Source organism: Teleopsis dalmanni, chromosome 1 (assembly GCF_002237135.1).
Source record: "Teleopsis dalmanni isolate 2A chromosome 1, ASM223713v2, whole genome shotgun sequence".
In the NCBI taxonomy this organism is placed as follows: Eukaryota; Metazoa; Arthropoda; class Insecta; order Diptera; family Diopsidae; genus Teleopsis; species Teleopsis dalmanni.
Genome location: NC_051846.1, coordinates 213250744 through 213278115, shown reverse-complemented (window position 1 = coordinate 213278115; position 27372 = coordinate 213250744). Strand labels below are relative to the sequence as shown.

Sequence of the window (27372 nt, the reverse complement as noted above, 5' to 3'; positions counted from 1 at the left end):
TCATACACTACCTTTAATTTTCATTACTTTATTTACCTAAAATCAAAACAACAGTTGTAAAATTATAATATATATAATAAATCGATATGAATTACTCAATTATGATGGTTGGTTTTTGTAACAACACGTTCTGATATGAAATTCTAATATTCATAACCAATCCCAACCACGTACATTGGAGTTTTGTTTTGGAAGAGTCTTCTAATTACTTTGTGACTATTTTTTCCACAATTTTATTTCACTGACCTCAACTGAATTTTGTAATACTTAGCTTTAATTTTATACTGTCGTTATATTCCGCGAAAAATCTGCTCTACTGTCGGAAAAGATTATAATCTATTAATTTTGAAAATACTTTTCTAAAATCAATCGATATGCTAGATTCTAGACACCAGACTAGCTCGTAGAGTAACAATATCTCTTATGTTCGATTTATGATAGTTAACAAATAATGTATAGAATATTATTAAATTAAATATTAAATATTCTGAGAAAAATATAATTTGATGTCGAATTTTGTTCAAATACAATATCAGCAGCTTTTTGTCTTTAAAAAAAAATAATTCGATTTCTCTTCACACCAATCAATACCATCAACATCAAGTGAATACCATACTTTTTTTAAAAAATTATTTTTGTACACAATCATTTTCTCTTTTTATATAACAAAAAAAGTTTTATTAACTAATTTTTACCTACCTGTGTCACTTGCATCAATTTCTTAACTACATCTCGTCCTAGTATATGATCGAATACTGATTGCAGAAATGGTTCTGCCATAATGGATAACTTTAACTTGTCACGATGCCAAATTAACACACGCGATTCTTCCATAGCCATTATGGATACCTTCATTGTATATCAATTAACATATTTAAAATAATTATGTAGAACTTAATAAAATGTTACACACCTGAAAATAATCGTCGGTAGAAACACCAAACCATTCCGGTGAATCTAGGAACTGATGAGGAAACACTATATGTAATGCTCGTTGATTTTGTGAAACAACTAATCTGTAATTATACAAATATTAATATAAAAAAATATTTATCTTTATAGTGTTAAAAAATAGATTTACTTGATTTATTACTTACTTGCCAGATAGCACTAATGATAGACTGTCCACTTTAGTGACTTTTTCTTGAGCATAAACTTCCTGATATTTAAGGGAACGTATCAGTTTCATACAATTTAAAATCTTCTTAAATTGATGCCTTGTGACACGTAGCGGTTTAAAGAGTGAGGCGTAAACCTAAAATAACATAAAGAAATTGTAACCCAATTTTATTAATTATTATCAAATTATTTTCAATATTTTTTCCTAATAAATAACATTAATATTTAAGATTTAAAATTTAGCATAGACTAAATTTTTTGTGATTCATCACAGTTTAAAGACTTTGGCCCATGAATCATACTTCACGAAAAAATTACTAATTTTATATATATGACGATTATTATTACGATCAATTATTTTTTTTTGATTGGAAAAACCATTAGAAATAGCGTTAGCCGAACATTTTTTGTTTTGAATCATTGTAATTGTAAAAATATTTTTAGCTGTGGGTTTTTGATACAAATTTATCGCAAGGCAGACATATCCTTTCGGTCTTAAAAAGTTATGAAAGTTCATATACTAATATTATTATTCATTATTATTTAAGTACCTTCGACGGCAATAAACGGGTTAGACAAAGTAAAAAGAATTTACTTTGGTATTATTATTAATATTTAATTTATAGATAAATATTTCATTAGTTGTTTTAAAAAGTTAGCAAGTCAAAGATTAAATACAAATGTTTATAGATTAAATGTGAAAATAATTCAAAAATCGAATTATTTATTTTTACAATTCAGTATATATGAATTACATATCAATTGATGTAAATATTGGAAGCTCAAGTGGTAACACGATGTTCCTATGGATCTATTGTTAGCCTTATGTATTAAATATTTAAATAACATTAAGATTAATGAGTATTCGAACTAACAGATATTTTTGTAAAGTAAAGTCTAGCATGTACCTATATTAAATCTCGACTACGTATGAACAGCATGTTCTAAACAGCTGAGGGAAAAATTATCGAATATAACATTCAATCTTCTATCATGGTTTGCTTATATATTTCTAACGATATACCTAGATTATTCCGATGTTTCGAAACTGTTCCTGTGACATTTTAACTGGTAAGCTCATTTGCATTACAATTAATTGAGTGCTATAAAATACAGAACTGCGTCGATATATTGTTCCATTATAGGTCCGTTAGGGTCAAAAATCGTCCTACAGTCTTATTGAAATCTATTTATTACTTATTTCAAAACAAGCTATACATGGAAAGAGATTGAAAGCGAGGAGGAAGGTTCAAGGCACAAATTTTTTATTATTTTGAAACCAAAGAGGATTATTTTCAATTATGACAGCCTAAAATCTTCTTTAAGTGATTAGGGAAGTAAGTACGTAAACATTACATTACCTATAGGTATGTTACATGTATACGGACCAGGGCACATAAGCACTTCTTGGTTACGAAAATAAATTTATAACTTTCTTCCAAACAATAACTTTCAATAAAATCCAACTAAACTGCAATAATTTTTATAAAATCTTTATCTATACCTTCATCTATAAAGTATATGTAAAAAGTAAAGAAAAATTTAATTACCTGTTATAGACGATTGTTATCCGACCTACTACACCTGTACTAAAATCGGTCTTTTGATCTTTCATATTGAATGCATAGTTTTAATTTGGTATACTTGAGATTTGCATATAAGTCAGATCTTTTGATTTCATTTTAAAAATTTCAACATCGAACGATCTTAGTATTAGAATATAAACAATAAATTCCAACAAAAACAATTAAGTTAAATTATTTAATTTTATCTACAACTACTTAAGTGACAGTTCTTTCATTCTTTTTATTTTTAATAATAAAATTGGAAGCTATACGCAAATTAAAAATAAATAACAACAAAATGTTTTAGGAATAATATTTTTTAATAATTATTAACAAATCATATGCGATTTGGCATTATTTTGAATAAACACTAATACGATTGTTGAATAATTTTAGCGGTAAACTGGCAAATGTTAACAAAATTCTAAAAGATAAAAAATTAATTATTATTCATAAAATTTTCGAGACATTTTAAAATGTTTTTATTGTTAATTTTATGGGTAGAAAAATTGAACAAAAAAAAATAAAAACGAAAGCTCAACACAGTTGGAAAATTATTTATTTACAATAAAATATCGTCTCTTCATAAATGAACGACTTTTAAAGATATTAAAAATTTATGAGCCGAATGTTCTTTGTCAGGTTATCATTGATTTTATTACGATCCATATTAAACGCAAGATATGATTGGCAATAACATAGTAACTGTAGGACTCACATGCAAGCAACCTGAGGACAAACTATTGATAATTCAACTATTGTATTAGATTTACACTGATTGTTCCAGAAAAGAAATATGAACTTTCAGCAAACTCTCAACCTAATTTTAAATATTTGTTTTCTAATACCGATAGAACAGTAAAGCGACATGTTCATCTACTAAAGTCTTCTAGCCTAGGTAACCCCCTAAGTGGTGTTAAAATTTAAATTTTAACAGCTATCAGCACCGGACCCTGTCATATGTTGAGACACATGAGGAATGGGTATAATATTGAATGCTGTAAATGTTGAGAAGTCTATCTTAAATAGATATATTATAAAATTACAAGTTAGAAAGAAGCTGTAAGATCTATTTGTCGTGCATGCACATTTGCACGTATTTGAATAAAAATGACTCAAAAGTTTCATAAAATCTATATCTGAAATTATATTGAACACATGTTCAAAGTAATCGATACTGATAAAGTACTTTACTTCCAAGTGTTTTTTATAGAGTTAAATCACATAATCAAACCAATAACTTAGTCATTATAAATGGAAATATTGTATTTAAATTTTTATGTACGTGCAGAAAAAGAGTAATAAAATAATGATGATGGTCTTAATAATACACTGCACTCTTCTTTGTTAAAAGTATTGTATCCCAAATCAAAAATATTATACAAATCATTTGCAGAGATTAACACAATGACATTAGAACCTGGAAACTATAAACAAGAACGGGATCAATACTGCTTGACAAATTGAATTTCTTTCAGACCATTGCTATATACGAGTCCTCGCAGAGCAACTAACATATGCATTCGTTTTATTGTAGTTTAGTTATTGTAGAAGATGCGAAACCTTTTATAAAAAATTAAGAATTATGCATTTTTTGTGTGATTGTCTAGTTTAGGCTAATGGGACGAACAAATTTTAAGTACTTTATTGAAGACTTGACGACTTGTTAGGAATAATTACAATTGCAAATTTATGTTCTTCATACATCTTAATGTTTTCTCAGTATCTGCAAAAATGCATATACATAGTATTATGCTTATATTACTTTATTATTATTATGTGTCTGGTTCGTATCACCATTCTTGATTAGAGCATATGAAGATTCATATGATGTTCTGCGTAATCATGTAACATAGTGTGAAGGCAGCCTTTATATATTAAAATGACCTCGTATTTATACTTACTTATGTGGCCATAACAACCCGTTACCGAGTTTCGGCCTGACGCAGCATGTCTCCCCAGGCGCCTCTGCTGCGTGCGCGCCTTCTCCAGTCTCGTATATCAAGTCCAGTTAGTGCTCCCTCAACTTGATCACTCCACCGGAGACACGGTCTACCTTTACGTCTTCTTCCGCCAACTACTGCTTCAAACACCTTTTTCGCCGGAGCGTCTTCATCCATTCTCACGACATGACCAAGCCAGCGAAGCCGCTGGATGTTAATGCGCTGAATTACGTCAATGTCGTGATAAAGCTCGTACAGCTCGTGGTTCATTCTAATGCGGTAGTCGTCGCCAACTCGTAGAGGACCAAAGATCTTACGAAGAACTTTTCTCTCGAACACTCCCAGTGCTGCTTCATCATTCTGGGATAACGTCCATGCTTCTGCGCCATACAGAAGCACAGGGAGGATGAGCGACCTATAGAGCGTAAGTTTTGTTTGTCGAGAGAGAGCTCTACATACCAATTGCCTATTGAGCTCATAGTAGCACCTATTAGCAATGGTGATTCTTCGTCTGATCTCCAGACTGACATCATTTGTATTCGTTACAGCGGTGCCAAGGTAGATGAAATCCTTGACAGATTCGAAAGTATAGTCGCCAGCCACTAGCCCGGTGTCCGAGCGACGCACATTTCTACCAGTAGCCGACATATACTTCGTTTTTCCCTCATTCACCGCTAAACCCATTCTTGCAGATTCCTTTTCGATAGCAGCAAAAGCAGCTGTAACATCACGCTTGCTACGCCCAATGATGTCAATGTCGTCGGCGTAAGCAAGGAGCTGGACACATTTGTAGAATATTGTTCCATTACGATGAACACCTGCCCTGCGCATGATCACTTCCATGACGAAATTGAAGAGGTCACATGATAAGGGGTCACCTTGTCTGAAGCCTCGCACGGTATCAAAAGGTTCAGAGAGACTCGATCCTACCTTGACGGAGCTACGGGTATTACTCAGCGTCATTCTGCAAAGCCGAATTAATTTTGCAGGGATACCGAGCTCAGACATTGCGGCGTAAACGCGATCCCTAATGGGGCTATCGAAAGCTGCTTTATAATCGACAAAAAGGTGATGAGTATCGATGTTATGTTCGTGGGCTTTTTCCAGGATTTGTCGCAGTGTGAATATCTGATCAATGGTGGAGCGACCAGGTCGAAAGCCGCACTGATAAGGTCCAATCAGTGAGTTGGCATGTGGCTTCAACCTTTCACACAGTACAGTTGAAAGAACCTTGTACGCGACAGGTATCAGGCTAATCCCGCGATAGTTGGCGCAAATCGTCGGGTCACCTTTTTTCAAGACAGGACAAAGGCTACTGAGATTCCAATCGCTGGGCATACTTTCATCTAACCATATTCTGCAGATAAGCTGATGCATGCACCCTATCAGCATATCGCCGCCGGCTTTGAACAATTCAGCAGGCAGGCCATCTGCGCCTGCCGCTTTGTTGTTCTTAAGTCGCTGTATAGCAACACGCACTTCGTTATGGCTAGGTGGTGGAATTTCAACGTCATCATTTTCGATTGGGGATACAGAGGGCATTTCTTCAATGGCAGAGTTGATGTTATCATCGCCAGATAGTAGTTTGGAGAAATGCTCCTTCCATACTTTCAGTACATTCTGCGTATCTGTAACCAGATTACCGTTTTCGTCCTTACAGGTTGATGCACCAGGCTTAAAGCCTTGAGTCAGACGGTTGACTTTTTGATAAAATTTACGGGCATCATTCCTATTTCTACACACCTCAATTTCCTCTCGCTCGCGCCTTTCTTGATCTCGTTTCTTCCGTCTGAATAGGCACCTCTCTACCTTCCTCATCTCCCGATATTGTTCATGCACGGTTCGCGTTGCTGCTGACTGCAGGGTCCTTTTATAGGCCGCGTTCTTCGCAGCAGTAGCTTGGCGACACTCTTCGTCGTACCATTGGTTTCGCCGTGGGGGACGTTTGAAACCAAGGACATCTTCCGCTGTTGTGCGTAGGGAGTGAGAGATATGTCCCCACTGTCTACCGGCATTATCGAGACGGGAGGGTTGGTTGTTTAATCGGCTAGAGAGCTGAGCGGCGAAGGCTTCGGCTGTCTCTCGTGATCGCAGCTTATTAACGTCTAGTTTTTTTTGAACATTGGAGCGTACGTTGTTGGCGGTACTAAGCCGCATGCGTACCTTGGCTGCGACAAGGTAGTGATCTGAGTCGATATTTGGACCACGGAATGAACGTACGTCCAGCACACTAGAAGCGTGCCTTGCGTCAATCACGAAGTGATCAATCTGGTTTCGTGTTGCTTGATCGGGAGATAGCCACGTTGCCTTGTGAATATCACGGTGTGGGAATCTGGTGCTACATACTACCATATTTCGCGCCGCAGCGAAATCAATTAGCCTTAGACCGTTGTTGGAGGTTGATTCATGGAGGCTAAATTTTCCGACAGTTGGACCAAAGACTTCTTCTCTTCCAACCTTTGCATTAAAATCCCCGAGAACAATTTTAACGTCGTTGGCGGGACTGCGGTCATAAATTTCCTCGAGTCTCGCGTAGAATATATCTTTGGTCAAGTCGTCCTTTTCTTCTGTCGGCGCGTGAGCGCAAATTAACGTGATGTTAAAAAATTTTGCCTTGATACGGAGTGTGGCAAGCCTTTCGTTCACCGGTGTGAATCGCTGGACTAATTTGGATAGTCTCTTGCTTACCACAAAACCGCATCCAAATTCACGTCGATTTGCATGGCAGCTGTAGTATACATCACAGTTTGCTCTTTTAGAGCAGCCTTGTCCTATCCATCGCATTTCCTGGATGGCGGTGACGTCAGCCTTACATTTATTGAGGGCTTCCGCCAGTTGGATAGAGGCACCTTCCCTATAGAGGGTCCGGACATTCCAGGTGCATATCCGTAAATCATAGTCCTTAATCGTTTGCATTGGTCGTCAACGTTATTCGGTTTCCAGTTCCGAGGCACTCTTGCGTCCTTCATTGGTGGTTGATTTTACGTGACGGGTACCAAACCCTGTGCACAACCCAAATTTAAAGTCCTGGGGATAGGACTCGCCGTACGTACTATTAGTTCATTACCCAGCGGGTGCCAGGTAACTATCCAGGGGTGCCACGAGGAGGCTGTGCGACAACTTGGATTGAGGACAACAAGGATTGCGCTGGCATTTTCCATGTTAAATGCAATCAGACACGTTGCCTTGTGTACTCGCTCCCAGGGGGCACGCGGGCCCCCCACCTCGTATTTATAGTATATTAAAATTTGAATATTAATAATATAGTTAATAATATCAAGTTAATTAAGTACTCTAACTAATACTGACCTGCAGCTTAAGTTTCCGCCAGACATTCTGAAATTCATTTAAAGGCTGAATAACTTCTTTTCGGTTTAGATCAGTTGTTGGCACAAAAGATGTACTATCTATTCTATTCTATTCTATTCTATTCTATTCTATTCTATTCTATTCTATTCTATTCTATTCTATTCTATTCTATTCTATTCTATTCTATTCTATTCTATTCTATTCTATTCTATTCTATTCTATTCTATTCTATTCTATTCTATTCTATTCTATTCTATTCTATTCTATTCTCTATTCTATTCTATTCTATTCTATTCTATTCTATTCTATTCTATTCTATCTATTCTATTCTATTCTATTCTATTCTATTCTATTCTATTCTATTCTATTCTATTCTATTCTGTTCTATTCTATTCTATTCTATTCTATTCTATTCTATTCTATTCTATTCTATTCTATTCTATTCTATTCTATTCTATTCTATTCTATTCTATTCTATTCTACTTTATTCTATTCTATTATAAGGGCTAAAATTTGCAAAACATGTAAAGTAGACGTAAATCTAATAGATATATGGGAGACAGTATGTAAAGAATTTTGGCTTTATGCATAATAAGTTTTTTTTAGTTTAATTCTACATTTTATATTATTTTCAAAAATTATTTAAATAATAATTAAAATGCAATGAACATTTTTTTCCTTTAAAATCTTCTTTCAATTATATGCACCCACTCAGTCATTACTTTTAAAAGCATTAGTCCCACGAAATTATTGTAGGGTATAAAAACTGTAGTAAAATCAATTGTCGGTTCAAACTCAAAGTCAGTATAATTATTTTGAAATGATTTCTACAATTTCCTAACAAATATTGCATGACTTTTAAAATGTTTTCATCGACAGTTTTTGAAGTTTGACCATTTACCAAAATTTGCGAAATCATTAATCATAAACAACGAAGAACCCAATAAATTTGAAACCTTAACCTTGTTTAAAGTCGCTAATCTTATATACTCTTACGAAGTCTGACAAAAATATCGTAAACTTGTTATAAATGTTGATAACTTTTTGTATAAACATTTTGCATTGTCAAAAATTGTAAAAAAGCCAATAAATTACATCAGATTGAAAATCTTTTGAAGCACATGCTCACGCAGCATTGGCGAACAAATTTTCATAAACTAATTAGATAAAAACAAATTTATCAATGAATTAACTTATAAGGTTTTGACGTCATATTTGAGCGTAATTTACGTTCTTATCAGGTTTCTATTTTTATAATCTAACTGTGAAATATAACTTTCCATTAAACAATACACATCGCCATGACTTTGATAAAGAAGTCTTATCTCCAGGGGAACCAGAGTACAAGTTAATTATAATTCATACAATCTCCCTCTGCCCGAATTCAATAGCCTGAGAGGTACAAGTACAACATGCAGCATTTACTCTAAAGACTAGACATGTATCCAGTATGAGATAAGATAAAAATACGATGATTATCTTTATTAGTTACGTATGAAATTGCACATAATTCTTAGAACCAAATAAGGTCAATATACCCGCAATGAAATCTAATACATGTCGCCTCTCGCTGTTGACAGGGGTTTAAACAGAGTTTTATCATATTTCTTTTACTGCAATAATCAAATGTGGCCTAGTAACAGCATACTTTATGGCATCACAAAGGTATCTACATGTAGTATATGTAGATATGTATGTGAAATATAAAAATAATTAGAACTTTACCTTGGCTTGCCATATGAAGATTCTTTTCATATTCAAAGTACTTGTCGCAAAAACCCTGCAAACCGCAGTCGCTCTGCTTTAAAAGAGCATTAAATTCGATTCAGTAGATCGAGTGTTGCAAAATAATTAATTGTGATTTTCTTAAGAAGGCATCAACCTGTTTATGGATCTCTCATCCCCAATGATGTATGGCGTGTTACAAACTATCAAATTCATTTTATTACTAATGGAAATGGGCACAGCACAAATGACACAAATCGTTTACGCTATTTTATTTGCAGATACCATACATTGAAACGCCGAAAGCATTCAGCATTGAATGCTGCAACAGAAGAGATACAGAGCAACAAATGAAATGAAATGAAATAAAATAAAATAAAATAAACATAAATAAATATAAAAATAAAAATAACAAAAATGAAAAAGCGAATAAGTTGGTTTCTCTAGAGGCAACAAGTACAAGTACCAACAACCAACGGTAGTGCAGACATCACTGAAAACGCTTTAGTCACGTACGCCATCTGAAAACCTGAGAACGTATTTCAACGAAGCAAAATCGCGAGTTCGCATTAATTTGCAATTTTTTCCATTGAGGCATGCGAACATTAAACTGCTGCAAGTTAATTCACCCTCTTAACGGCTTATCTCAATCCGCTGAACTTAATTGGCGGTGGCTGAATGAAGCATACAGATATTTTAAGAGCTAAGCCAGTGATTCAGCGTGCAACACATTCTCCTCCATCGTAACTATAGACAATGGGAATGTACGAGTGTGGAATGAATCAAATTTCCACTCAGATTTTATCTAATGGAGTTTAAAAATTGATGGGAATTATTTTAGTTGCATAGTGAAACTCCATTTATCAATACCTTCTGCTAAGAGCATAAATTTTTTTAGAATAATTTACTCTTTAAAACCTGCAGAAAGAGTTACAGAGCTTGCAACAAATTTTTGCAATTCTTCAAATAGTTACAGGCCTTAATGACTTTATAATAGTGACATTACACGTGTTTAAAATCTATATGAGCTACATTTGAAATTGGTCTATTTACTTCGATCACAACACAAACTAATACTGCTTGTATTATTCAAATTATTAGCTATTTGAACTATTCGATTAGTATGAATAGCTAGATTTATATAAAATAGTTTGATTTATGCGTACTTTGGATGACAATCCAGGGTCTTAAAGTCCCGAGGCCTTAAAGTCCCGGGCTCTTAAAATTCCGCATTCTTAAGATCTCGGGATCTCGTCAGGACTTTTTATTCCTTGAAAATTCCGGGACTAGTAGATGTAAGCAATTAAAGATTCTATTTCTTGAGATCGGTTGGAGTAAGCAATATTACTTCTCATTATTATTTTCAAAACACAATCGTATACCTATTTGTTTCTTTGAATTTTAAACTGAAAACTAAAATATATTCAATGTTATATTATAACATACACAATAAATACTTCTATTGCATATTATTTTAAAATAAAATCGCTATGTGATTCAATGGAAATAATGGAAATACAGAGTATTACCTACAAAATCCTAAAATTAATAAAAATCTTAAAAATTGGGATTGCCTAGTTCAAATTGGGATGAGCTATAATCTCTGCTAAAAGTAACAGAAATGATTATTCAATTTATCAAAATAAGAATCCATTCAATTAGTTTCAATTAAAAGTAAGATTAGCCAATGTAAGTAATGTTTGACTTAACGAAAGTTAGAACTTAAAAGTAGAAAGACACTTTAAGTCCATAAAGGGAGTAAAGCCGTCATTAAAGCCACTGTGTTATTACGTCTCAAAATTACAAAAAAAAATATGTTTCCATATTTACTAAACCATATAAAAATGTTTATATTCCCATTCCATTCAGTTTAAAAATGATCTAATTCAAATATATCCGAGTAGTTCCAACTATGCGAATACCACTTTTTTAATATTCGAACTATATATTTGATGCAAAACAGACATTGATTTAATTATTTTAGTAAATGATGTTAGAATTGTAAGGTGGATTGAGAATGGGGAGAAATAGAAGATATGTTTTTCAGCAGCTCCTAGAGAATTCATGACAATATTAAAAACTATATTTTTTAATATTTTGTACTTTTCTTTCATTAATTAATACTTTTTAATAGTTGGTTTCTAACTTCACAAAAGATTTCAGTACGTGGCATTATAATATCAGACACTGTCGATATTCAACAGAACAGGATTAAATGTAAGTTTATATTACATTTAAGCAGACATTACTTTATTATTATAAATCGAATTACTAAAATCTATTTTCGTTTTTTAAATAAACAAAATACATAATTCTATAATTGTTCCTCTTGACTTCACACAAAGCATAAACCAATTATGTCTGATGAATTTTCTTATTGGATACTTTTGATGCAAAATTATAAGCGAACCCTGAACTTTATTTGTAATAAATCTGTTATTATGAGTTTACTGCTTTCTTCTCATCACAGTTCATATTCAAATAGATTAATTAATTAGAAATTTATTACAATATCTACATCTTTATTCCGAAGTTAGTTGGTCATTCTAAACTACTGTCCCAACTGCTGTTGTTATTTATGATAACCATAATAATCAAACTTTCATTATAAAATCGTTAGTGGTTAAGCACGGTTCCAGTTCCAGGATGGTAAGTTCCATTTTTTTATAGCGAATTTTAGCTACTTTATAATTTTATATTCATAAGCATATTTTAAATTGTCGTGAACCCATATAATTATTTTATATATTGATCTTAAAATTCATTTCAAAAGTATTTATGTAAGAAAAGCTCAACATCATGAGCAGATTGTTTGATGCTCCGGTGGTATAGTCTAATATATTATATTATATATATTTGTATACACTGACTTACTTTAGCTTATCAATTTTATTATCTCTCTCGCAGCAGATTCATAGAAACATTTTCTCAAATTCCCGCAGTATAAAACTGAGTAATTGTAATGAGTTCTCACCGAACGAACTCATCTCACCGACTTCAGCAATGCTGATGTTAATTACTTAAGATTGCATGATAACAGGGTAAACAAATGACGAAAATCACGTGAGTAGGTTCTGCATGAAACATCCACAAGGCGGCGTATCAGATCAAGTGATCGAATTACCGATCGTGCTTATCAATCATTTAAGTACATCGTGAAACTGTCAGTGCACACCTCCCGATTACAGCTGAAGTGAATGTAAACAATGTAATGGCAACCCATGTGCTCATCGAAAGCATTGTTATCAAATAATTGGTGGGAAAAATACAACTTGAAATTGATAACAATTTCGATATTTTGGCCTATTTCGATTAATGGCTTTTGCTAACAAGTTTGGGCGCCATTTTTGCAGTCTGCAGTCGAAGCGGTTTGATTAACGCTTATCATCGTGGAAGATTTTAACGTGGAAAAAAATTAAAAACTGATCAACAACAACTGTAGAGTAAATAAAATAATAAATTATGGCATTGACTCATGGAATATTTTTTCGACGTTTGCCGCGGTTGTTATCGCTTATTCGCTCGCGTGAGGCATTCTAATTTTCAACATAATTTACTAAATTACGTGAATATGACAAAATTCAAATATTTGAAATTTCATCAGAAACCTTACGGTTTTTTTTGGAATCACACGCTATGAACACTTGAGACTATGAACCCAATTAGTCGACATACATTCACTCGCGACAATGACTAAATATGTGCTTTTTCTAGTCTTATTTTTTTTTTTTTTTGGCAGTTTATCATTAAAGAGGTGTGATCTGTGACGTAGAAGAGAGATACGTACTCGTAGAAAAATATTTATTTTAAGAAAAAGTCACAAGAAAGCGGATTTTTGTAGGTGTAAAATCTTTATAAAATCTTCGTGTATATGCGTTCAAAATATTCATTCATAACAGATAAGTTTATTTATCACTCACTCATTGTTACGTAAATACGATTTGGTGAATGCGAATGGTATTTTCGGAATTTGTGATTGTACATATGTAAAAAACTGTCAAATTTAATTCACATTTACCCGGAACAATTGAAAAGTAAAAGCCACAACGGATTTGTTGGGGGAAATTCGCGAATTGCATTTTATACGCAAAAACATTGTAAAAAATGTGTTTTTGTTTCGCTCAGTTAAAATGTTATCAATCGTTTAAGATTCTCTTCTAGGTCTCTTCAGACATTTCAATACCTTACCGCTCTGTTAAAGACAAATGCAACATTTATGAATTCCATTAACCGAAACGTAAAATCCAGTCAGTATGTTTCATCACTATTTAATATTAAATCTTCTTATTTTCTGGAAAGTACAGTCTCCAGAATTTTACCAACTACAAGATTTTACATATAAAATAGACATACATAAATTCAATAACTCTCTATTAAGCTTTAAGAAAACCCACTTAAAAAACCCACTCTCCAGAAATGCTTGTCTCTGACTTAACGAAGACTACACACTTTTATTAAATATAATTAAGCTATATATTTAACATTATATTTTTACAATATATAGATAAAATACAAAATACTCTTATTAAAGTTCCTAAAAATAATACATATCAGGAAGTATTATAAACTATATATAAAATATTTTCGTTAAAATATATCAAAATATATCCAAATTAACTACTAAATTTAATAAATATGCGCATAATTATTATGAATAGGAAAACCGTTTTTAGGGAATTTATTACTTCCTCAATCTTAATCGTTATGAATCTTATTCATTGATGTGAAAGGTACAGAGTTAACAGAGTAATCTTTTATATCGATTCCTCACATAATCCAAATTCGAATTAAATATTTGGTTATTGCATTTCTTAACGTATTTTCATTTTAGAAACTTCAAAATAACCAATATTATTATGAAATAAATAGACTTCATAATCAGAACCTGGAAACTCTTCGCTTACTGGCTTTATTTCGGCTTACTTAGATTATAACGGCGAACCAAAGACTTCACTTAAGACTTTTGGTCTGTTGTTTAACCGTTCAAAATTCGATGGATATAAAACTATCTCAAACAATTAGTAAAACTTTTAAAATGCTCTTTAAGGAAAGATCTTTTAGCTTATTAAGGTTCTCTAGAAATTAAGTTCTAAGTATGTTAAATATACTTCGGGTATGCGCTGAAATATAGCAGAACTAATGCAAATCACTGTCCTTGTCTTCTTCACAGTTGTTTTAGATATTATTGATTCAAAAAAGAATTAATATTCTAGCATGGTTTGCTGACAGTGACTGACAGTGACACATCAGCGAAAACCCATTAAAATATTAATATTTCTACAGTACATCTTAATGAGATTGCAGGTGTTTTTCTAGATTTAAAAGAGGTGAACTTGAGTAGATATGTTTGATCTTCCCGATTTGTATTAAATTGCAAAACACAAATTTATTTCATATAACTACCTTTTAAACTTTCCAGTACATATGTATATTTGCTTACTTCTACAGATTGTAATGGTTTATCTATTTTCTAAAGACCTATTCGGTTTCTCAGTGAAAAAAAGTGCGTTAGACTAACAGCAATAACTTCAATATTTTTATTTGATTCTTTATAGACTTACATGTTAGTAAGTAGTGAAAGCGATATTCTTTCACAACTGATATAAGCGTATACCATACATATTTATCTAATATGAATTGCAGAGAATAAGTTAATTATTATAATTTTCAAATTAAAAAACAATCCAAAAAAATCTAATAATGAAATCAGAATATAATATATAAAAAAAACTATAATATTTAATATGCCAATATTGATGAAGATTAAATTCCATTTGTCTAAGCATTTATAGAAATGCTTTCCTTTATCTGATGGAATTCAACGATGACTTGTAAAAAGTAATATATGTATTTTAATTTCTGAGGCATACAAGCTTAACTCACTTATGCGTAAGTAGCAAGCAAATTATGTTACCTAATTTGTCTCAATAAATTAGGTACTTAATAAAAACATCACCAACAAAACAACGACAAAAGATCATTTTGCGACTCATTATAATCAATTGAAAGCTGGAATCGGAATCAGTAAAATCAGTAAATAGCAAAATAACTGCGCCGGACATGTGGCAGTAATAAAAAATTTTGGAAGTAGGATCACATTAGCAGTGCCCATATTGGGTTGAACTATTGTACTATGGAATATTGAATTTAGCAACGTAAACTTCAATCATTTTCCTCTCTGCATTATCACTTTATTGGTTTACTGCTCTTATGCGATCAATTGCGCTCTTTATAATGCCTGTCTTTATTGTTTAACAGGCTCAATATAATCTAATAGCCAGCAATTATTCGAGTACTATATCCGTGCCTACAGTGAGCGTCAGAATACAGTCAGCATTAACTAAGCACTAGCATGTTAGCACTGACGAGGCTAGGCTAGTATAAAAAAAAACGATTGCAATTTTATAATCAATTTTGAAAAAGAACGCAAATATCGTATATTGCAGAGATAAGAGTAATAATTTTATTATTGGCGCCTGAACCAGTAAAGCAAGGCAAGCAGCTATGGAGAGCGCGAGAGAGAAAGAGTTAAAGAATAGTGTTCATGAGCGCTGCTAAACAAATCGTTCAAATATATAAAACAGGGGGCATATCGAGTCAAAAGGTATTCTTAATTCGTCGAGTGAAGTCGAGTCGAACAGTGTCTCGTGATTAGTTTGTATCGGTCGAGCAACTGATAAGGTCTTTGTTAGCAGAGTTAGCGGATTGTGCTGTGCAGAAATTTTAATTCGGAATCAAAATTATTGATGTGCTAACAAGTGATTTTTGGCCACTAAATTGTGCATTGTCATTTTTGAAATAGAAGCATTCTACATTTATGCTAACGAAAAAAAGTGCTAACATTATTTGTAAAATTTGAAGAAAAAAAATAAATAAACAAATAAAAATGTGTCAAAGTTTTGGAACTCAAAATAAACAAATCGAAATATATGTGGAAAACGGTATGCCAGAAAAAATTGTGAAAACCGTAAAAAGAATAATGGAAAAACGTGATATAAACTCGACTAGTTTTGTGTCAGAATTTGAAACTGAAGAATCGGCAACAATTACAACGTCAGCAATATCTGATACAACAAATGACACCTTAGCAACAAAAGAGTTAACAAATGAAAAAGAAGCGGAACATTTCGCAAATACAACAAATTCATCAGATATCAAAAGCAAAGGCACATTGAAAATACCTGCAATGTGTGGACGATTCAAGAAATTGCAGCAGAATGCAAACAAACAACAGACAAGTCAACAGGATGCAGCAGCCACAACAAAGGATGTCCATGCCAGCAATCCAAAACAATTAAAAGAGAAAGCTGAGAACGAGGTTTACGTGGATGCTTTAGCATGGGGCACACAACTGACCAAACAATTTGTACAGCGTTTGAGTCGCACAGTTCAGGAACTGCAAAACAGTCGTATTTACATGTAAGTACATCTTTCATAGAACCACTATTTTCCCAAATATATACTATCGCAAAAGTATTGAAATTTTTTGCGCTGATAATTGCAAATAATCAAATCAAGTAATCGAAGTACTTAAGATTTATATTATGCGCATTTGGAAATTATTAGCTGTGGTACAAGGTGCAATTGCCCAGACGTCGTGATAGTCTAATAGTCTAATAATACGTAATAATACAAACGTTTATACATTTCACTAATTGTAAAAAATTAATTTAAATAATATTAGAAAATTTATAAGAGCAAAGGTAGTGGAATAGAGGAAATTCCACTACAAAATATAATAATTAAGTAGAACCAATCAAATCAAACACGTAATAACCCTAACAGTTTGCATTTTCTATACCACCTAACCTATGTGAACCATGTAGTACCCGTTGAAGATGAATAATATTTGCTTGTATGTATAATGTATATGTATGATCTAACTAATGTAGGTTTCGCAATGCGACATATCCCTAAATTGTTCGTATTAATATGCTTAAATGTAATTCGTAATTTACAGGGGCTTGCGAAGGTCTATTTAGGTCTATTTAGTTTAAAGGTCTATTTAGTTTAAAAAACATATAATGGATTAACAGCTAGTTATTACTATTTGAATGAATAAAACATTTAAAAAAAAACCTTGTTTCTTGCAAGGACCAGTACCCATATTTTAACAAAAAATAATATCGTAAAAAATGAAAATATGAATTTTATATATTTCACTTTAAATCACTTGCAAATACTCTAAAAAATATATATGCATATAATATTTTACAGAACCGTTGGTCTTAATGTCACGAACTGGCGGTAATTTAGATATATCTTTAATATTTCAGTCTGTATAATTAATTTGGAAAATCGTTATTAAAATAATAAGTGTTTTTTAACTGAAATTTTTATTCGGACAGATTATTTTGTTGTTCAAAATGGACTATTTTTTTTTTCATTTTTTAGACCAAAGAATATTCTCCAGAATTTATATAAACTAATTAGGAAATATACAGGTCATATTGTGAATCTACATACTTCAGTCCTTTTTCAGATTTCTCGAGCTCAGTCATTTTCATATTTTTTGTTCAAAAGAGAAATTATCACAATAAAAGCATTTAACATAATCACAATATTGTATTATTCTATGATAGTTATTCTAAATTGAAATTTTCGACACAGAAGAAGGGTTTTGTGAAAGTACAATGTTTTAATGTTGATTTTTAGAACTCTATATTAAATATTATAAACTCATAGATTATAATGGAGAAATCTTTCGATAACTTAACTGTATAATTATAAGAAAAAAATTAAAATATCTATTTATTTAAGAATGATTGTATTTATTTAACCAAATAGAAATCTCTTATTATTTGTTTGCCAGATAAGAATATTAAATAACCAAATTAAAAACAATATATTACTATCTATTGGATAGAAAAAATTGAAAATATTTTTTGAATATTTTTCCGTAGCGCATTGACGTCAATTTTTCATTTACCATAAACTAAGTCTACAGATAAAATTGGCTGCAAAATTATCTTCCTTCATAGAGATTAGAGATTCTTGCGGATTAAAGTCTTGTTGACGTCTTTATTATTAGAATCTTACAACTAAAATTAGAAATCAAAAATCTATATAATATCAACAGCCGCTGGAATTCTCTCTCATCTTCAACAAGTCAATTAATACCTGAATAATATGAATCTGAGAATAGGTCTTTAGTTACGATAATTATTATTAACAATACTATCAACTATCAAAATGCTTCATAAAACTTGGATAATTGTTATTGGAATAAATTTTTAAAAGTTTTCAAAGCTAGACAGAAATAATGCCGTCATTTAATGTTTTAATCCATAAGTGTTACCTTTTAATTCTTATTAATGCCTTCCATTAATTATTGTAAGAGCCCTTCCCTTAATAAGTAGGCAAGTAAGTAAATTTTATACAGTCGAAGCCACAGTCACGCGTAAGGATTAAAAAATTTATTTAATTTATGAAAAATAATTTATCAATTTAATGAAATAATGAGTTCGTTGTATCTTGATCGAAGTTATTTTTATCAGTCAAGTGACTTAAAAGCACCTGACTTAAGTTAGATGTGCCAAAAAAAAGTTAAAAATAACGTATAAATCATTAGAAATTTGTTGCTAATAAATTTTTCTCGATCAGATACATTGTTGGTCTGTGGGGGTAGCCACAATAATTTGTATCTCATAAAATCTACTCTTCGCCTGCAATTTAAGCAACCGCTGAGCTAGGTTTGTGGCGTTAGTTTTAGTCTAATTTTAATTAAAATTTAATGCAAATTTAGCGCTGAAGTAATATGAAAAAATGTATATTGCTACAGAGACATTTTTTCAATGTATTGTTTATAAAAATTTGCATTTATATGCATATACAAGTCGTGCGACAGCACTGATTTTTATTAATGAAAAAATTACATGCGTTTTCGCACGTACGCCAAATCAAAGCCACCTTATGATTGGTTTAAAATGCATAAATATTCATGAAATTTAAGGAAACCAGACAGCCCATGGGGCATAATATTGGCACACGGCTGCACGCATTGTCTGCAAACTGCTTCTTTAAGTTCTTGTATCTATTCGCCCAACTATCCATGTTCATTCACGGGTATCTATCTATCAGCACCTATCGCCAAATGCAAAAACAACAATTTGTATGATTGATTTTTATTAAGTGCGAAGAATATTTGCTTTTCATATACTCTTAATCTAGTAAAAATAATCAATTTTATTTATGGGTATTATTATTTCATTGCAGATTACTTACACAAACAACACAACCAGCGCACCTTATAGCTATATGCATACTATCTTTCGTACTGTTAACAGTTTGGCCCGATCTGTTCGATAATACACCGATTGGCGCAACTGCTGACGCGGCGGAAGGCATTGTTGCCGAATCAGTAGCTTCTCAAAGGAATGGCAAGCCATTTGCAGTTATTGCATATCTAGGCGCATTTGCAACACATTTTGGTGCACAAATATGGATGACCTTTGTCTCAGGTAAGAATCAGAGCCAAACTTATTTATTGCTTTTTAAAATATTGCTTTTACACAAAATGACACTGCAGACCTTGTGTTGCCAATCAGTTTCAATAATAATAAAGTGAACGAGTATAGATAGATACTCATAAATTGTCAAAATCGACACACATAACTGCAGACAAATTTAGTAAATGCTCACGTGAGACGTAAGGAAAATATTAATGAATATTTTTATTTTTAGGTTTATCGCTTTATTTTTCATTACCGCGTCACACATTTGGACAGTGTCAGCAAATATTGTTTCCAAAATATTTTGCATTGAATGCGGTACTCAGCATTGGCATGCTGATTATACATGTGAAATTCTTCTCCAATTGGAACGTAGCTGGTTATGTTCAGTTGGCATCCTTAGCTCTAACGGCTGCTATTGAAGTAGTGGTGCGCCTATACCTAGCGCCACCAATGTTGCGTCTTATGCTTGAAAAATACAAGATTGAGGGTGCCATTGGCAGCGGACAAGAAGTAGGCAGTTTGGTGCAGGGAGATTTAGTGCAATGTCCGCACTATCAGCGCATACACAAGGCATTCCGTCGCATACACATGACCATTGCCATTGGTAATATGATCATACTGCTAAACACATGTCTACATTTGTATTTCCTAGCTTCGAAAATACAAATCAGTTAAGACAAAGCAAAGCAAATGAATTTAAGAGATGTCTACTCCCATAACATATGCAACATTAACTATAAGCTGCAGAAACATCTAATATTACAGAAGCTACAACATTGATTTTAGTAGATAATATGCGTATTTAAAACTATTTAGATAAGTTCAAGTTAATCAGAATTAATATTTATAAAACATTTAAACAAACATTTTATCACAACTAAATACCAAAAATTAACTACATTTTTAGCTTAAGTAAATTATTTAAATAACAATCATAGTTCAACAATTTTCTTGTGCATTTACATTTTGGTCCGATAAGTTCATCGCGACTGCGGTTCTCAGTTCTCAGTTCTCAGTTCTCAGTTCTTAGTCATTTCATATAACAAAAATGCATTTTTGAAACTTTAAAATTTAAAATTATTTTCAAATTTAATAACAAAAATAAAAGAAAAACAAAATAAAAACCAATTAAAGATCATCTGTGATAAAACTTTTGTTGTAAACACACGAAGAGGAAATTAAGACACTTCAAATCAATTCCTAGCTAAATTTACATCATCTCATTAAAAACTTTCATCTAGAATAACAAATTATTAAACTAATTTTAATTTTAATTTTAATTTTTTTTTTAATTTTATTTATCAACTTGTTTTGTGTCTAAACCCACCTAAAAAAGTACTAACCTATTTTTTTGTCTTAAAAACGAAAGCGAAAGTAAAAGTGTAAGACTCTACGAGTATTTAGGTCAGTCTTTTTGAAAATGAAATGTCAAACGAAATATTCTTACAAAATATTCTTTAGTTAAGTTTATTGCTTAATTATGTATTATTAGTTTAATGCAATCAAAAATCTCATTATGTAAAAAATGTGAAATAAACACATATACAATAAATTGAAAAATATTATATATTTATAGAAAACTTTGTCTTTAAACTTTTTTAAGCCTCTAAAGTTTCAGATAACATTTTACAGAAATATATCCAAATATAGGTTCTATAATAACTTTGGTTTCGCAAAGTAACTGCTGTACGATGAGCAAACACTAATAAATACTACTACAGTTAAAGCTTCACCGTTCACAAGAAAACCAAATCAAAGAAAATCCTTCAAGAACTGTCTAACAACACGGCTAAGTCTTGAAGCCATTAGCCGCCATTGCCGTTCAACATCTTTCAAAGGGACTTCACAAACAGGTCCCAGCGGGTTACAACAACAACAGCAACAACTGCAAGACTAAAACTATTACCACTACAACAACCATACAACCATAATGAGTCTCAAAAGTTGCCTAACACATTGGGTGTTATTATTCGTCACTAAAAGAGATATTGATTAAGGAATTAATATAACTAGAAATTTTATGAAATGCAAAGTGAAACATCTATGTTTCTTATGTGTTTTTTGCGATTATTATGATTGAAGCAAAAGACGTCTAGAAAGATTTATTTATGTTTTTAATTAGTATTAGTATTTTTACTCATGATGACTTCGCTTAAAGCGTTTTTAAGACCAAACCTGAATGAGATTTGAAGTCAATGGCATAAGTTTTGTATCGCAACAAAATTTGCTGCTCAAACACGACTTGCCTCAATTTCCGTACTCTAATATCCTAGTATTTATATTTTCTACAAATTTATTACGTTGTTTATTAATTATTCTTATATTATTTATTGCTGCATATTTTATAGTAAGACTAAATTTCAGGTATTCAAAAACGCATTTTTGTCTTTTTTCCCACAGCACTGACTCCTACAGGTGCCATATATTACCTGTCTACTTTATTTTTTATCCATACTATTATAAAATCCGGCTAATAGTTTCTGGTACATCAAGAAATAAGTATACAAAATTTCATTTATATGTATGTATACTACAACAATCGACTTCCGTCCAATCGACTTTTGGACTAACCCCATTGAAGTGGTCAAATTATTCCATGTGGACTGGGGTTAGTTTTAATTTCAACCCTATCCATGCCTAATCCACCCTAATTCACTAATTAAACCTCCTCCTAATCACAATCAACCATCACCTATCCACATCCTAATCCATGTATTTCTTTGTTAAATCCTTTCAAGTTATCTGCTCTTAGATCTCAGCGGGTTACTACAACAACATAAGTTTTTAGATCGCCATCTATTCATTCTTTGTAGAATTAAAATTTCGAAGTTATTCTTTTTTTTTTATTTTGATCTTTGTAATACTGGCGATAACAAAGAATTTTGGGATTCAAACTACCATAAAAGTTCAGTGGCGATAGCAAAGAGTTTTGGGATTCAAACTACCATAGATATAAGGATTGATTTTAATTAAATGAATTCATATCAGCATTAAATTAGTTTTAAAAAAGCTCCCCCATTAAGCATATACTGTATCTGCCTCTGATGTTGCTAATTTAAAAGTTATTTTTCTTTGACCATTAAAATAAATTACATACATTAATAATAATTGTCAAAAACAGAAAAATTTATTATTATTTAATATTCTTATATTGCCAAAATTTAATGCAAGATACCTAACATTCATAAATAACAAGAACTAAATATGTATAAAAATACATAATGAGAAAGACATATTGTTATATTGCGTCTTTACATAAGTAAATATATTCTTTGAACTTACCGCCTCAATCTCTTTGTCGAATCGTACAGGACGTAGGCGGCATAATACTACAATTAGGTATATAAAATTGACAGCAAGAAACAGACCTGACCATAACACAATATCTGGTGTACACACTATAAGATACCCATACATTCCCATTAGTATACATCCAATAACCATTAATGCTCTCAGCCATAGCATTCCAAAAGGACCGTGTGGGGCAAGGAATGCCAAAAAGAAAAATGCATTTCCTAGTTGAAAGTACAAATGGTGCGGTCGTTCCCAGTTGAGACACTGCTCTATGGACCAATCGCCTATGCGAATACAAAATAAATTGTTTAGAAACATTTGCAAAGTGTATTATTTATTATTTACTAACCTGGACTAGCAGAACGTAAAGTTCCATTGTTATCCCAAGTTATTGTGCCGCTAGCAGCACTGCTACCAACAACCGTTGATGTCGTGTGTGCTATTGAAGTACCGCTACCTTGACCAATACTGCCTCCAGCTAGACTATTCATGTGGGTGCCAGCACCAGTACTACTGGGCATAGCGCCTATCACAGCATCACTGTTTATGCCAACAAAATCGGAATTGCCAACAATACTTCCACCACTGTTGTCATTTATTGCAAAGCTGCTACCGCCACCACCCAGTTGACTGCCGATATTTGAGTTTGTTGTTTCGACAAGTCCTAGGGCTAGGGCGCTTATGAGCAGCATTGCAAGCTGACCCTTGAAAGCTATGATTGGTAATTTTCTATATGTACAAACTTTTCTAAATATACTAAAAATCGCAATATATATTTTGGTTTTTCGTTGTAACGTTCTAAGTTCGTCTTCGGTAATTAGAATGATTTTGTATCATAGAGTCTTTGCATGCTAAATAGTGCATAGTTGTTACTTGTTAATGTTGGTACCAGACCCTGAAACAAAAATAAGCCTTGAATATATTAATATATAAGTAAAAGTTGTCATTTCGATGATAAAACTAAATACAGGATTAGGCGATTGAAGTGTTACCTATTCAAGCGACCATGTCTTTTTTGTGTAAAATTATTTTTTATTGATTCAAATTACAAAAATTTGTGAAAATAATGAAAATTTCAGAATCTATTCATTCTAGCTCTATGTGACCACCTTTTGCAACGAACGGTTATAAAATGAGTTGCATGCTTCACAAATGTCACCGATATTTTGCCTCATTCCTAAACAATGGCTTTCTTCAATGCATTCATACGGGTATATTTTTTAGTCCTCACCTTGCTCTCCAAAATGGCCTAGGTGGAATAGGACATCGGATTTTTATCTGGCGAATTCAAAAGCTATTGTGTGAACGAAATGAAGTGTGGAACATGATTTTTTTAACCATTCCTGGGTCACACGAGCTTTATAAGACGGTGCGGTGTCTTGTTGGAACGTCTATGGTCTATGAACGAAATGTTTGGGTTTGTGCAACTTCCACAATATTTTCCCTATAATATATTGCATTGACTTTGACAGCAGGCCCAATGAAAACGACTGAAGAGCGTCCATCGGCGGTCACAGCTGCCCATACTATTACTTAAGAAGAAAAAGTTTATTTAAGAGTTTATGAACTGTTCAATGGGTACATTTTTTTCTTCAGAAAACACAATGTTTGGAAATTCACCACGTTCGTGGTTCGAGCAAGCGTAACCACTCCTTTGCTCTTTCGAGTCTAACTTTTTGTTGCTTTGGTGTTACCATACTTTTTGGCCACTCTGCCTGTACTATTATAATGATTTATGGTACGATACTCAAACATTTTATTCACTTTGAGGTGTTTAAGCTCACGAGTAATAGCTGGTTGTTGTTTTCCAGCCAAATGTAACGCAATTACACTATTTCGTTTGAATTCCATTTCGAATAACTTTTATTCTATAAAAATTAGACGAAAATGCTTGTGGTAGCTTGTTAACTATATAAACAGCTATCATTGACAGATATACCTGTGTGTAGTTGGTAAGACTTTTACCGCCGAACCCCGTATAATTTATGTGTTCTTAAGTTTCAAAAAATACCTTAACTCATTATCATTGCAGTAAGTTTGGATGACCGAAATTATTTGCTTAACTGGGTTTGCATTTTAGACAAAGATTTCATTTTTGTTTTTATTTTTTCGTGATTGGGAATGAGGATTTCGAATTATTTACTGATACCAAAAACCAATCTACAGATAAAGTTTCAATGTTAGAACACCCGTGCATATTGATAATAGAGTAAAACTTGGCTACAGTCAAAACTGCTACCTTTTAATGAAATGCTGCAGAGACAGAAGACTAACTAAGAACTTCAGTTCTGTTTTAGGATATATAAGTATAGTACCTGCGTCAGGTTCAAGTATAACGCGTCATGTTCAAAGCGACAGATTCAACTCAAAAAAGTTTTCAATCAAGTCTTTCAATAACATTAAAACTATAAAGCTTAGTTAATACTTTTTTTTACTGTATATAAACAGTAAACTTCCAAGTTCCAAGTTACAGATCATATTAAGTGTTTGCAATAACTAGTGACACTGCTATGACAGTTGCATATATTTTTCTTTGTGAATGAGCAGCCTGATCGTTTTGCAATTAAGTCGCCATAGTAGATAGAGTACACTAAAGTATAATCTTAAAGTGTTTGGCAGCACTTTATTGCGCTTTGCTCCATCAAACAAAACCTGCATAAGAAACAACGATTCTGCGAATTCTATAATAAACCCTCAATAGAAAACTGGGATTTAGTTTTCAAATTCTACTGTACCTTTTTTATTAGTTACTTTCTCAAAATCAGTGTTTCCGTAAAATATTCAATTGAATTTCCTCGAAGCACTTAACAGCTTTGTGTTTTATAGACAACGACCTAATACGCCGCTCGTCCCTTCTGGAGAATAGTATAATGATCACCTTTTTTGGGTTATTTATAAAATCTTTTTCTATATTAGTTTAGAACTCTATACAAAACCGTACACAACACATCAGTAACAGAGATGCCGTTTTTGCTAATAAGAATAATTTCCAGGTCAGCTTCATGTGTTTTGTTTTCAAGTCACTACACTTCTTTACTAAAATGCACTACACAGTTTAAGTAGCAGTTTTTCGACTTCTAACGTCTGTAACAATGGGGAGAAAACTTGATCTTAGGGGTACCACCATACGGACACTGATGCCGACTTGTATGATTGTGATGCTATCACTTTATTGACAGATATGTTTTTATGGTGTAACTTTAAAGTAATTGAGTTCTACATTGTTATTATTGCACTTAATATATATTACCATTTTATATTGAATTCAAATCATTAATGGAGTAAACTCATCCGGTTCACTTAAGCACGCACTCAATGCTGAATTATACACATTAACAAAAACATGTCGAAATGCCAGGAAACAGCACTAAAATAACAGAAAAAAAAATAATAAAGTGCCAACTATTAGCACCAAAAAAAAACAAGAAGTCAAAACTAATATAGAATAATTTCACAAGAAAAAACTTGTAGAAAAAGTCTGTTCAAAGTTTAAAAAACAACATTACATTAAAATATATAATAATAATCACAGAAGACGGCAGCAAAACTTTATCACTTCATTGAACCCTTTATGTACGTTCAACACAGCAACTAAGAATTATCAATTGATACTCAAATTATAAATAGACTCTTGATATTCCATATATCCACAAAATGCAAAGTATAGGCCTATTTTTATTTTTAAAATACATTCAACGGCCAATGGCCCTTTAATGATTTCTATACCGCGAAAGAACAAAACACTCACGCCATTGCGCTGTTAAATAATAAATCTTTTATTAAAAACATCAACGACGACGACGACGACCACGACAAGAACATGAACAACAGCAACAACAACTCATATTGATTAACTCTTTCATAATATCTATCGGAACAATTAATAAAGATGGTCTCTTACGCGTTTGGATCTCAAGTGTTTGCTAATTATAATTAATTCTTTATAACTAAAGCATAAACCGC

The 27372-nt window shown here is 32.2% G+C and overlaps 2 protein-coding genes across 6 annotated transcripts in view; one reads left to right on the top strand and one right to left on the bottom strand.

Moving 5' to 3' along the window:
* LOC119671854 (blood vessel epicardial substance) overlaps nt 1–27372 on the bottom strand; it is a 34996-nt gene that overhangs the window by 6271 nt on the left and 1353 nt on the right. For all 5 annotated transcript variants that reach the window (XM_038082670.1, XM_038082671.1, XM_038082672.1 and 2 more), the window contains exons 2-6: nt 23759–24304; nt 23398–23693; nt 1098–1255; nt 914–1016; nt 700–849 (exon numbers count right to left, since the gene is read on the bottom strand). In XM_038082670.1, the coding sequence (XP_037938598.1) occupies nt 700–849; nt 914–1016; nt 1098–1255; nt 23398–23693; nt 23759–24101 (1050 nt within the window). In that variant the 5' untranslated portion in view covers nt 24102–24304. The remainder of the gene's footprint in view (nt 1–699; nt 850–913; nt 1017–1097; nt 1256–23397; nt 23694–23758; nt 24305–27372) is intronic.
* LOC119671855 lies at nt 16254–21636 on the top strand. The gene is made up of 3 exons (XM_038082673.1): nt 16254–17080; nt 19877–20121; nt 20345–21636. The coding sequence occupies exons 1-3, from the start codon at nt 16548–16550 to the stop codon at nt 20788–20790; spliced, it is 1224 nt and encodes a 407-aa protein (XP_037938601.1). The 5' UTR covers nt 16254–16547; the 3' UTR covers nt 20791–21636.

Bases quoted from the DNA above. Each gene is read 5' to 3' on its own strand.
- LOC119671855 (XM_038082673.1), top strand. From the start codon at position 16,548: ATGTGTCAAAGTTTTGGAACTCAAAATAAACAAATCGAAATATATGTG. The intron at 17,081-19,876 runs GTAAGTACATCT...ATTTCATTGCAG, and splicing joins CAAAACAGTCGTATTTACAT to ATTACTTACACAAACAACAC. The intron at 20,122-20,344 runs GTAAGAATCAGA...TTTTATTTTTAG, and splicing joins ATGGATGACCTTTGTCTCAG to GTTTATCGCTTTATTTTTCA.